The 12,678-nt window shown below is 41.0% G+C and overlaps 1 protein-coding gene across 8 annotated transcripts in view; it reads right to left on the reverse strand.

The window, feature by feature from the left end:
- The window catches only part of LOC131028839 (DNA repair protein REV1), a 189,645-nt gene that overhangs the window by 88,722 nt on the left and 88,245 nt on the right, over positions 1–12,678 (reverse strand). For all 8 annotated transcript variants that reach the window (XM_059221380.1, XM_059221381.1, XM_057959199.2 and 5 more), the window contains 4 exons: positions 10,291–10,350; positions 10,077–10,163; positions 9,269–9,352; positions 9,097–9,169 (listed from right to left, as the gene is read on the reverse strand). In XM_059221380.1, coding sequence (XP_059077363.1) covers positions 9,097–9,169; positions 9,269–9,352; positions 10,077–10,163; positions 10,291–10,350 — 304 coding nt within the window. The remainder of the gene's footprint in view (positions 1–9,096; positions 9,170–9,268; positions 9,353–10,076; positions 10,164–10,290; positions 10,351–12,678) is intronic.

Raw genomic sequence — 12,678 nt, forward strand, 5'->3', positions numbered from 1 at the left:
CTATGCCTGCTATTGGGAGACTCCTAATAGACAAGTATCCCTCTATGCTTTTTAGCCCATGTGTGGCAAGTTATCTTGATGCAACCCTAGAGAGCGTTTGAAATTTAAACAACTTAAGGAGCTCTTGCATAAGGGCTGCACTACTACCAAACTAGTCTACAACCACACAAGCATGTTGTGTATTACATGCACCCTTAAATATGATAAGAAACTACTTCTGCCAAGGGTGACAACATTTGCTATGCACTTCCCTTCATTGCAAACTCTTTGCCTAAAGAAAATGAATTTCAAGTGAACATTTATTTCAAATGAGTAGATAGAGACAAGCCTTCCCAATCAAATGGATGGCAAAATAGTGGCAAAGTACATTTCTTCATTAGATTTTGCAACAAGGCACAAAGTGTTGTTGAATTGCATCAAATAAATCTTTTGAGACTTGTGCATGGGGAAAGATCCCCCATGGGCTATTTCAGTGAGGCCATGGCTATGGCTAAGAAGGTAATAAGGGACAAGATGGAAAATAACAGGAACAAGTACATGCCATTGTGAGACATAATTGACAACAGGATCAACATATCCATTCCCACCTCCATGCCACTACATACCATATGAATCCATCATTGTTCTATGGCCCCTCAGTAGGAAACAATTTTGAGGTCACATAGGGCCTACTAGAATAAATCAATAAAATGGTCCCCACCCCAAAATATTGGAATGCAATTATGTTAGATCTACCAATATACAAGTAAGCAAGGAATTTTTTCTCATGTATAGTTGTTGTGCAAGGCAAGAAAACCTTCAAATAAAGCAAGCTCCATAAACTAGTCAAAACCCATATTTTAAATGGACCCACCACCTACACTCTGCCTTCCATCCCACCATGGATGAGTTGTGTTGGCGGCAATATTTACATGAAAATAAAACTAGTTAATTAAGTTGTAATTGTCTTCGTTCGTTGGCAACCGTGGGGTGGTAGTTGCGGTGCGATGGTTGGCGCGCGCACCCCCTCGGTATCTTTATATACTTCCGAATGTAACTTGTGACAGACAACGACTAGGAATGGAATAACATCTCTTATATTGCATCTGATATCTATGGCATTATTATTCTGCATTACATGCTTTATGTCTTAAGTTATTCACCCAAGAGGGTAAACATTTGGCGTCGTTGCCTAGACATACTCGGGAACGGAAGAAACGGATGGCGCAAGGACACGATGGGCCTACCCATTGGTGAGATAAACCCAGAGGCCGACGACGCGCAAACAGAGCTCTACAATGGAGAAGACACTACAACGAGGGAATTTTCAATTCTACTCCAGGTAGCCATCGAGACCTACGTCCGACAAGAGGCCACGGAGGCGGAAATCCCACCAAGTGCCGTGTGGACAGCGCTGGAGGTTAGCCCGGCAGTAAATCGGTTGATGAACCATCTTCCCCAAATGAATTAATAAAGGCATGTTCTGGTTTATGTGTTGTGAATTATGGAAATGTACGGCAATTAATGCCCAACTTATTGAATAAAGATAGAAATAAAAAAGCAGAAACGGACGAGTGGGAGGCCGCACAGAGGGCCTTAATTCTGGAGCAACAAGTAGAACGTAGACGGAGGCTGAGGCAACTTGCCAAAGGACGACCTGTCAAAGGGTGGCCCGAGGGGAACCAAGGAGGTGTCACGGAGGGTGCAAAAGCTGACGGAAATTTCTACGCGTCGCCAGAACACCGTAGGGTGCACAGCCACGAAGAGTTTCTAGAGGAAACAAGGTTATGGCGAAATCTAGTCGAGGAGACTCGAGATCAATTTAGAAACTTATCCCTTACACCACGAAGTGAGGATCGCCAAAGGGAGCCAGGAGTGCGGGCGGGTGAGAACGAAGGGGAGGACAACCATACGACTGTAAGTGCAACACACGGCAGGCAGAACACCGGACCCCCAGTCACCCACGCAGGACACACCACTGGTGCCGGAGGGAGCGGCGCATGGGCTCAGACACAGCCACAGCCACCTCAAGGGAGATGACCCCCATCAATGGCAAGTAAACAGAAACTACCAAAGTTCAATGGCGATGAAAAGGAAGATCCCGTTCGCCATTGTCGAACGTGAGAAACCATATGGTCAGCAAACGGTGTTACCGATCAAGATGAATGGGTAACACAATTCCCAGCAACCTTGAGAGGAGTGGCCATAGAATGGTACTCAGATATGGACAAGGCCAAAGTCGGCACATGGCCCGACCTGAAGAAGGAGTTTGGGATACAGTTCCGCCTCCTCAGAGATGACAACGAAATAGTCGCCAAGATCTATGGAATGAAGCAGAACAAGAACGAGACTGTCCGAGCCTATGGTCGACGACTGAAGGAACTATTGGGAAAAATGGAAAGTCAACCAGCAGATGGGTTGAAAAAGCGATGGTTCGTGGAGGGACTGAAACACTCCCTCTGAAAGAAGATGAAAATCGTTCCACCTACATCGTACGAAGACGCATACAATAGAGCGATGGATCTCGAGAGCGAGACCAAGACATAGAAGAAAAAAAAGAAGAGGGATAGCTCGTCCGAGGAGGATGTCTCTTCACAAGAAAGCAGCAGCGACGGCAAGGATGGCAAGCGGGTGCAAGCGCTCCAGAAAGACATGGAGCGAATGAGGAGGGAGTTCAAAACAATGAGAAGCACTGGTCGAACTGAAGGGGACATATGGTGCACTGAGTGCAAAGAGGGGCATACAAAAGGTACTTGCCCGAAGAAAGCATTCTGCGAGATTTGCCAAGTGATGGGACACTCCACCAAGGAGTGCCCATACAACATGAAAACCCGAAGTACGCAAATGAGCCAAGTGTTGTTCACGGAGCAGGCCACAACATCCGCACCAGTGGGTACGGCCCAGCAAACCAACACAACAGCATCATCTGAAGGTTACCGGGACAACAAACGTGGCGGCGAAAGGAATAGCAACAATAACAATAACGGAAGCCATATCCAGTATGACGCCAAGGGCCGGCCAATGATCCAATGTAGGGCCTGTAATCAGTGGGGGCACTTCGCCCATGATTGCATGAAGGAAGCCACCCCTCAGCACCTCTGCCAATGGTGTGGGCCAAGTGACCATGATGATGCAAATTGCCCAAAGGCAGGGGTTAAGCTCCTCAACATTGAGAAGGCTGAGAAGACTGGTGAGAAAGAAGTACTGGCGATCACCCGCGCCCAGACGAAAAAGGCCACTTATCCCGACCCCCGTACGGAGAAGGAGAGATTGCAGGAGGCAAAGGCCAATATTGAGCGTGAGATGACGGCCGAACGATGGGACAACGAGGTGGCGAGTACATCATCCCGTATAGAAGCTGAAAATTAACATCATTGGGCAAGTACTGCAGATGGAAGTACCTATAAGGGTAAAGGACCTTCTAGAAATAATGCCACAATTAAGAACCGCCATTTTTAGTTCCATACAAACCACTGCGCAGGCACCTTTGCGTGCCGCACGGGCAGAAGTTCCAGTCAGCCCCTCGGTTGACCCAATGTTGTTGGCCTTAAATAGTGGTCAGCATCCTGCTGTAGTAGAGATGGGAATTCTCGGGGCTATCCTCAAGGACACCATCATGGAGGGAGGTTTGGGGGTGAATGTACTGTCAGAGGATACGTTGAAGAAGTTGGGGAAGCCAACACTATGGCCACCCATGTTCAACTTGGTAGGTGCAGACCAACACGGCATCAAGCCACTCGGCACCCTGATGGCCTAGCCGGTCACCATTGGCACGCAACCCTTCATACTAGATTTTGTGGTAATCCCACTCAAGAAGAAGGGGTACAACACCATCTTAGGCAGAGGGTGGCAAGTTACAGCAAAGGTGAACCACGACTGGAAAAAGAACAACGTTTCTATGGAGAAAGGGGGGCAGAAGTACACCATTGATCTGAGTACCCAGGTTGTCGACAAGGAACTGGCATCATCTTCGGAATCGGAGGGTGAAGGAAAAGGCGACCTGAGGGACAAAGGACAGGGCTGCAGGGAGCCCAACGACGAAGGGATTCTCAAACTAGGAGAGTGCCCTGAGGATGAGACAGGGTCATTGAATAGGCTCTTCCATTGGCAGATGGAGGATTACGAAATGTTCCAGAGCTACAGACTCGAAGTAGAGGAACCAGAGCAAGCAACAGAGGAGGTGTACCTGCCGGAATACAGAGAATATTGGAAGAGAGACGACCCAAACCGCGGTGACGTAGATAATCCCAAGATCATTCGTGTCGGCACCAATTGGAACCCTGTGTGGAAGGCCGCAACCTTCAAAAAATTTATTATTATTCTTCTTATGTACGGGAAGGAGACCGTGGTCCTTGTAGAATTTGTGGTTCCAAGTCTTCGGATGGCCATCGAAAATAGACTTGCCACCAACGGGTCCAAATTGAAACCCTACCACAAGAAGCGCGCAGGGGACCCGAGAGGCCGGAAGGACACCCGAGAGTCTGGAGGGGAACCCGATAGGATGGAAGGGGACTCAAGAGGCCGGGCAGGCGACTTGAGAGGCACGGGACCAACGTGGGAGATTCTTGGGCAAGGAAAACTGAGAAGGATGAAGGGCGATCCTAGAGACAAGGGACTCGAGCCGAAGACTCTCTAGACAACTAAATTAAAAAAAATAAAAAAGTACGGTCGTACGGCAGTTGACCGTACGGCTGGGGAAAATCAAATTTAAAAAAAAAAAAAAAAAAGAAGAAAGCCACGGTGGAACCACCGTAAGATGGCAACACTGGCAGTGGAACCACCATACGGTAGCACCACCGTGCGGTGGCAACACTAACGATGGGACCACCGACGGTGGAACCACTGTGCGGTGGCAACACCAACAGTGGGACCACCGTGCGATGGAAACCACCGCTGCCACATGGAATAAAGGCGCGGAGCGCAGAGACATAAAACGCAACCCCGCACAAACACGCAACCCCCGCACAAACAAACACATAGTCGTACGGTGGAGGGGTGTTGACCGCACGGGAAGGTGGCCGTACGATTGGAGGTGTCAGTGCTGTTGTTGACCGTACGGGGAGGTTGTATGGCCGGGGTGCCATCGGGGACATTACAAAGGAAACAAAAAAAAAAAAAAAACGACGACGACGACCAGATTGAAAAATCATTCAATGACATCTGGAACCAAGACGCTGAAAATATTAGAGTGGAGAAGGGTTTTGACATCATAAAATATCATAGAAATGATGTGCGCCATGGACTTTCGTGTGGTTCTGAAGGTTGTAAATTGGTCAGCGCACCTGGGGCGCTGCCCTCAAACCCCGCGAGGGGCACTGCCCCTCGACCCCCAGTTTATTTTTGAGCTACAATACACTTTTTGGGTTGGGCGAAGGGCATCAAAGAAGGCACGATAAGTGTTGGGTTGTTCCGTACTGTGAGAAAGAAGCCTGCAGCTAAGCATTGGCATGGAAGCCATAAGCCATAGAGGGAGACGGATTTGGAGGTTGCGAACAAACAGAATTTGAGGGAAGGCATTGCAAGAACGCGAAGTCATACGACACCAAAGAGTTATTCAGTTCAATTATCAGCCTTTGGGGAGTGTGATGGAGGATTTGAGGCATCTCCTAGCCTTTGTGCCAGAGGGTTGTGGCCACCTCCAGGCAGGAATGGTACACTTTGAGGAACTTGGAGTATGTCTCAGCTGGACGTGAGGTTGCCTTGGTGGATGCACAAAAGGCTTGGGAGGAGCTGACCACCATGTTTTGTAGACAAGTTTGGTTTAGGCACAGGAGGATTGTGATGTCAAAGGAAGCACTAATGGTGAAATCCGCACTTGAGCATCGAATGGTAGCAGAAAAGGGTTTTCAGGCGAGCATTGCAGCAGGTTGTGGTGGAGTTGGAGAGGGCCCTACGATTTATGCAGGTGGGCTGCCCCGCAGCCTTTACTACATGCTTTGAGTCTCGGGGATGGTCGACTACTGAGACGGAGGAGATGCTCCAAGCTTGGATGGTGCGTCAACGCGTTGTGGAGAGTCAACTGACAGCAGTTGTCCGAGAGGGCAGGCCTCCTGGGCAGCAGAGAGGGCCCAATTGTTGGCTCAGCTAGAGATGACCCACGCAGAGAAGGCGGAGGTAGCGACTCGCCTGTCAGCAGAGCAGAGTGCGAGGAGCCTCGTGCAGCAGGAGTTAGAGGCAGTCACTACCGAGAGGAGCCTGTTGCAGACTCGGTTGGTCGGTATGACAGCGACAACGGATACTAAAGAGGAGTTGCTGGAAGCCGCGCATATGGTGAAGACGGCTTTGGAGAAAGTATTGGTGGCGGAGCGGGATGTGACTGCACGTACTCAACAGGTTTATGAGCTTCGCGCCCGCTTGGCGACCCAGACACCGGCGTCTCAGCCTTCTACTTCAGGGACGCTTCCCCAGCCCCCTCCTTAGTTTTTTCTGATGTATATATTGTATAGGTTGCATTGTCTCCGTTTTTGTTGTTAGTCGCCTGGAGACGACTTTTCTTTTTGGGGGGGATGATGTTGGTGGCAATATTGTACATGAAAATAAAAATAGTTAATTAAGTTGTAATTGTCTTGGTTAGTTGGCAACCGCGGGGTGGTAGTTGCGGTGCGACGGTTGGCGCTCGCACCCCCTCGGTATCTTTATATACTTCCGAATGTAACTTGTGACAGACAACGTCTAGGAATGGAATAACATTTCTTATATTGCATCCGATATCTATGGCATTATTATTCTGCATTACGTGCTTTATGTTTTAAGTTATTCACCTGAGAGGGTAAACAAGTTGTCTAAACAACTAGTCAAAACCAAGTTAACCTAGGAAAAAGAAAAGAAAAAATTAAAAAAATGCATTTACACACCAGTAATTCAAAAAATTTAACCCTTGTTTTTCAGATAAACCGTGGACTATTGTCTATAACCCCTGAAACTTGATTTTTTGGTCACTTTTTCACTTCCAAGCAGAAATTAAACAAATTTTCAAACTTTCCCACATGATTGCAAACAATAAACCATACATTTTATGATCATCAACTAAGGAACAACAAGATGCATTTCCACATTGCTTCTTCAAACCCTCATTTTCCAATTTTTGAGCTACACGGCATGATAGTGGGAGGGTTTTCTAGAAAAAAAAAATCTAAACTTCTTTAACCCTACTTAAGAATTCATCATATCACAAACCTAACTCTAGGGTTTTTTTTATTTTTTTAAAGAAGATGTTGTCATTTTTGTAGACCCTAATAATAACCCATAAACTAAATTTTTAAGATTAGTGTCATTTTTGTTTTTCTTATCTATTAAACACTAGTGTTAGGTAATTTATTATTTTTGGTTGTACCTAATGGTTGCAACCCACTATGTGTTTGTTTATTGTTATTTACTATTTTTTTTTAACAATCTGAATTTGTTTTATTTAATGCATTACAATATAGCATAATAAGGGTGTCATAAGCTTGTCCCACAATTTGAATTTGTATTTCATGCATTATTTTATATTGTATCTTGCTGCACCAGCTTAAGGAAGGTCTACAGGTTGTGTGCATTAATTTGAACTTCTCACCAAAAGCTAATGACATTTATGGCATTATTTCTCCTAGAAAGGTTTATATTTAGAGCTGCATTAAACTTGGAGGCTTACATCTTTCCACACATTCAAAGGTGGTCATTTATATGATTCATAGCAAAACATCAAGTTACAAGGAAAAATCAAAGGAGAAATCATTTAGTATTGGATCCATGATCCTTATCATAAGTGCATGGGGCATTGCACCATGTTTTTAGTCAGCACAACCTTACTAAATCAACCTTCACTATAAAAGAATAGCAAAATATCAAGAGACAAGGGCAGTAGAAGGACAGAGTGAAGAAGTTAAGACTAAGATCCAGAAGAATAAAGAGAGCAACGGAAAGAATATCTGCTCCTAAGTATTGTGTTATTTCTAATTATAATTCCAGGATCTAAGGAATACATAATACTCTTACTCTAACTCACAGGCTTCACTGAATTTCACGTACAAAATTTGAAATTCAGGGAACTTCAAAGAAATTTTAAACAAATGTTTTTGTTTGACCTCATATTTGTATGGATAAGGGCTTGTCAGTTTTTGTGCACTTCATTGCAATTTTCCCGTATGGTTTTATGCAGCACAAGTTTGAAATTGTTTTATTAAAAAAAATATTTTGAACACAGTTAATGCTATCTGCTGCAACAAGGGGAGCTGCAGCCCCTCCCTTTGAAATGCTATCTACAGATAGAAAGACAGGCAAGAGGATAATCCATACAACATTACTGCAGAAAATGGGATAAATGAAGTGTATAAACCCTTGCTGGATAATGAAATCTGGACCCTTCAGGTAAATTAAAATAACTTTTACACAAGATATCCTTCCCATTATTTAAAAAATACAAGTAATCACTCTTTAAATATTTTATATTTGGATTTTACTTTTTAAGTTTTGTTTTACATTTAATTTACTCTGTAGTTAAATAAATATAATATCTTTATATTTTATTTTTTAAATAGATTTTTTTATTTAATTTTTCATACAATATATTGAAATTTAATAGTCAGAAAGATTTAATTTAATTTTCAATTATAATATATTTGTTATTTATATAACAATATTTAAATTAAATTTTAAAACATATTTATATTATAATGTATTTAAAACTTTAAATTTCTTATAATTTTTTCAAATTTAATATAATATTGTTTTATTTTTATTAATTTATTCTTTATGTTTTTTTAAATCAAATTTATATAGGATGAATTTAATCTTTTTTTTTTTATTTCTTCTTCCTGAACTTCATCCGAATTTTATTGTTGCCAAACACAAACACCAACTTGACATTGTGACATAGCTCTTACTTATTCTAAGTAATACAACCCATCAACTACTTAGGTTGATTGAATGAAGTCAAATCTGATATGAAAAAAACCTTTTCTGAGTTATGACTATGCTATGACTTTACCTGCCATGTTAACCAATGTGAATTAAAGAAACACTAACTTTTGCTTCAACCAATTCCTCAATATGTAAAGGTAATAAAATACAAACTACTAGACACCATTATCTTCCTAAAACAAGCAAAATAGCTGAAACAAAAGGAGACATTTTTACCTAGGTGAAATGATGCAAAAAGTTGTCGACTGATCCTCAAAAGTACATCTGTGCTATCCGTAGCAGAAGGAACCTGCAATTACTAACGATAACCTGACTTATCTGATGTCCACAAAATTGCCATGTCCTATTACAGCAATACATAGCATCATAAAATTCTCAGACGAATTACCGTAACAGAGTGACTGATATTATCACAAATGCCACAGCCCATATATTTGGCAGGTTCGCCTGCACCTTTCTTTCGTTTCTTCACCTGAGTACATACATCAGAGAATTTATCTCTAGTACACATAATATTAGAAGATAAAACTTAAAATAATAATATGACTCGTAGTTCTGAATCATAATTTGAGGTTGCAAGCAATTACATGAAAACTTGCCTTAATAGTAAAACTTGGAAACCTAATCCCATAGTTGCATCGAAACAGATAGGGTATCAATTATAAAAATATAGAAATATTCATTATTTATAGATCTAATGGCATAGAACATAACATTAAAAATATTTATTTATATATTACTTTTGGATTTTATATTTTAGCTTATAATATTTATTTTGTTGTATTATGTTTATGCCTTTAGTGATTTACAAATGAATGTGAACAGAAGTTTTATAGATTTATATTATTTGTCATTTCATTTTTCTAAACCAGATACAGCATGGGACAGTGTAATACCATATCCAGACATATCAGATACAGGCCAAATACAAGATCCTATTTTGGATACATTTAGGTAAAGTATCCATGTCATATCATGCAATATCCAGGAATGTCGTATCCATATCTAGTATCCAATTCAAGAATAAGTGTATGCAGGCAGGGTAGAGGAAGTATACAGCAACTCTACCTAATATTACACAGGCTGTGTAAATTGAACTCAACTATGTCCAGATAGCAAAAATCATTAAATGCTTCACACATGCACATGCATGCTTTCACACCCACATGGATGCATGCACACACACATTGTCTTACCTTGAGTGTGATCATACGACCTCGCATGCAAGCACCTTGTAAGCGCAATGAAACCTCATTGCATAGTTTCATTAGAAAATGGTGAACCTAGTACACAAAAGGCAAAAAAAATCAACAAGTTGTGATTCCCCAATATCATATCCACAAAATGATAGTCCAAAAGTAAATTGGCAAATATACAAGATTAACCAGACAGATAAGAAAGTGAACTTACATCTTCAGAATTGTTGAACCGCACACCCCAATTCACCTCAGCACCTATGGACTTGTGCTCCTACATACAAATTCGAAGTTAGCTGTTAGTTCATGTTCCACAAAGTTTCAAGGACATATAGTCATATACATTATGGAATCCTTAAAACACAACAATAGAGTTCACATGAGAGTCGAACAAATTAATATTTCATTGCTTGCATAATTGAAATAAGCTAGGCATCCAGTTAAAAAAAGATCAGTCAACACAAGAAGATATTAGACAACCATCCAGAAATAAAGAGAGAGAATTTAAAAGCAAAGATTAGAGCCCAAATTAGACAATTCATTCTTTCAATTATGCAAATCGCCTTTGTTTCTTTTTGAGGTCTTGAGGAAAATTTTAACATAGATTTACATACACAAGAATTTAGGAAAAAACAGACCCCAAACACAGAATACCTATGCCTACCCAAAGCAATGATAGAATTTATGTCTATAGAAGACACTTCTAAAACAATAGCAAGATCCAAAAAGTTAGCTTAAAAATAGGAGGGTACCCCTTCTTCTCTGTTATGAGTTATAGCAAGAAGTTGGAACTGTGAATGTTTGTGTCAAGCCAAATATCCAAAACAGGATCCGAGAAATTATCTACCTCAAATATTGGATCTGCTGCAATCAATCCCTTAAACCCATAATAACTGTGGAATTTAATACCATTAAGAACACTAAGGAAAAGGGAGGAGGATCATGAGCCAAGTACCAATGTGCCATTTCCTTGATTGATTTCATAGAAAAGTTGTGGATTGTAGATAACAGAAACTAAGGACAGTAACACATAATAGAAAAATCAGATTGTGTGATATCTCTACAGATTGGCTAAGCCACAAAAGAATGATCAGAACCAAAGTCAACAATTTTATGCAATTAGATCGCTCACCTATACTTTTCAACATCATTTCTGATAACACACAGACACAGAAATGACAGTTCCAATTCAAAATGGCATGTCTCAGATCACTAACCTATACTTTCAAGTTTTATGAGCACTAGAAAAGAGGGGACGGCTGGTGTAATGTCCCCACTCTAGCCAACATCAGGATTCACGGATTAGCCTATGACTTTGGTCCCCGTAGGCTAATGGAGTGTTTAGGGGACCCTTTGTGGGTGATTCAAGGCTTTTCAGCTGACCCTTGGGTTGTTTATTTCAGTACTCTCCATCTCAGAGATTCAATTTTTTGGTGGTTTGCCTTCCAGAGGTCTTTCAAGCTCCATTTGTACATGATTACTATTTTTAGTAAGTCTCTTGAGCATTTAGTCCCATACTATTTAGAGTAAGTAATCTAGATGGTTGGAGGGTACCACGGATATTACTCGGTAGTTGGCAGAATTAATAAAATGTTCTGATATTGGCATTTATTGGAGTTAATGATTAAATATTAATTTATTAAAGTTGCGACTTTAATAATATTATTAAATTAATGACTTTATATTAAGGAAATATAAGGAGTATTAATTGCGTAAGTTATTTTAATGACTATAAAGTCATTTATTAAGCCTTTATGGGAGCGCCAACTACATTAAATGATTGATTGAGATGAAATGAAATTATATAAGTGCATTTCATTTCCTCCAAGTCATGGGTTTTTGAGAAGGTTATAAAAGGGCTCTTGAGAGCTCATTAATTCATTCATGTTTTGGAAATCAATGAACTTTTGGAGAGCAAGGGTTTGCTGGTGAAGTTTCAAAAATTTTAAGAACGAAAACTCTCAAGGGATCGGTATCTGCAAGTGTGGAAGATCACCCAAGATCACTCTTGGATAATTTCACTCAAAGATTATATTTGTGCATCATTGAAATCAGTTTGCAAAGTTGATAGAGCATCTAGAAGTCGATTGTTTGCAAATTAGAAGAGATTGAAGGTCATTTTGGAGGGTCGTACCATTCACTAGCCCCTCTGTACATTTCTCAAGGCTGGCCCTACTATTTTATGGTCCCAATGTAGGGTTTTGTGAGTTTTTTCAGATCTGATTTTGAAGGGTTTGTCAAGTGTTGAAAGGTGATTATAATCAGTGAAATTTTCAGGGCAGATTAATCTCTTGTTTGCAGTCGCAGCCTGGCCGTACCATACCAACTAGCTGTTGTACCTTCATTCTAGACTGGCTGTATTGTGTAATCTGCTTGTATGTAATCTGGATGGCGTTTGATTAGAGTCCGTACTGTTCTTTATTTAATCAGCAATAAAGTTCTTGAGTTGTTGGAAAGTGAATTTAATTATTAGTGTTTAGAAAGCTTTTCTAGCATTCCTCTTTAAATTCCTGCAATTTATTTCATTATATATCCAAAAAAACAAAAAAATCAGAAATTGGAAAAAAAAAAGAGACAAAAATCAGAAAATTTAAATACCCAC

The sequence above is a fragment of the Cryptomeria japonica genome, chromosome 5 (genome assembly GCF_030272615.1).
Source record: "Cryptomeria japonica chromosome 5, Sugi_1.0, whole genome shotgun sequence".
NCBI classification, from domain to species: domain Eukaryota; kingdom Viridiplantae; phylum Streptophyta; class Pinopsida; order Cupressales; family Cupressaceae; genus Cryptomeria; species Cryptomeria japonica.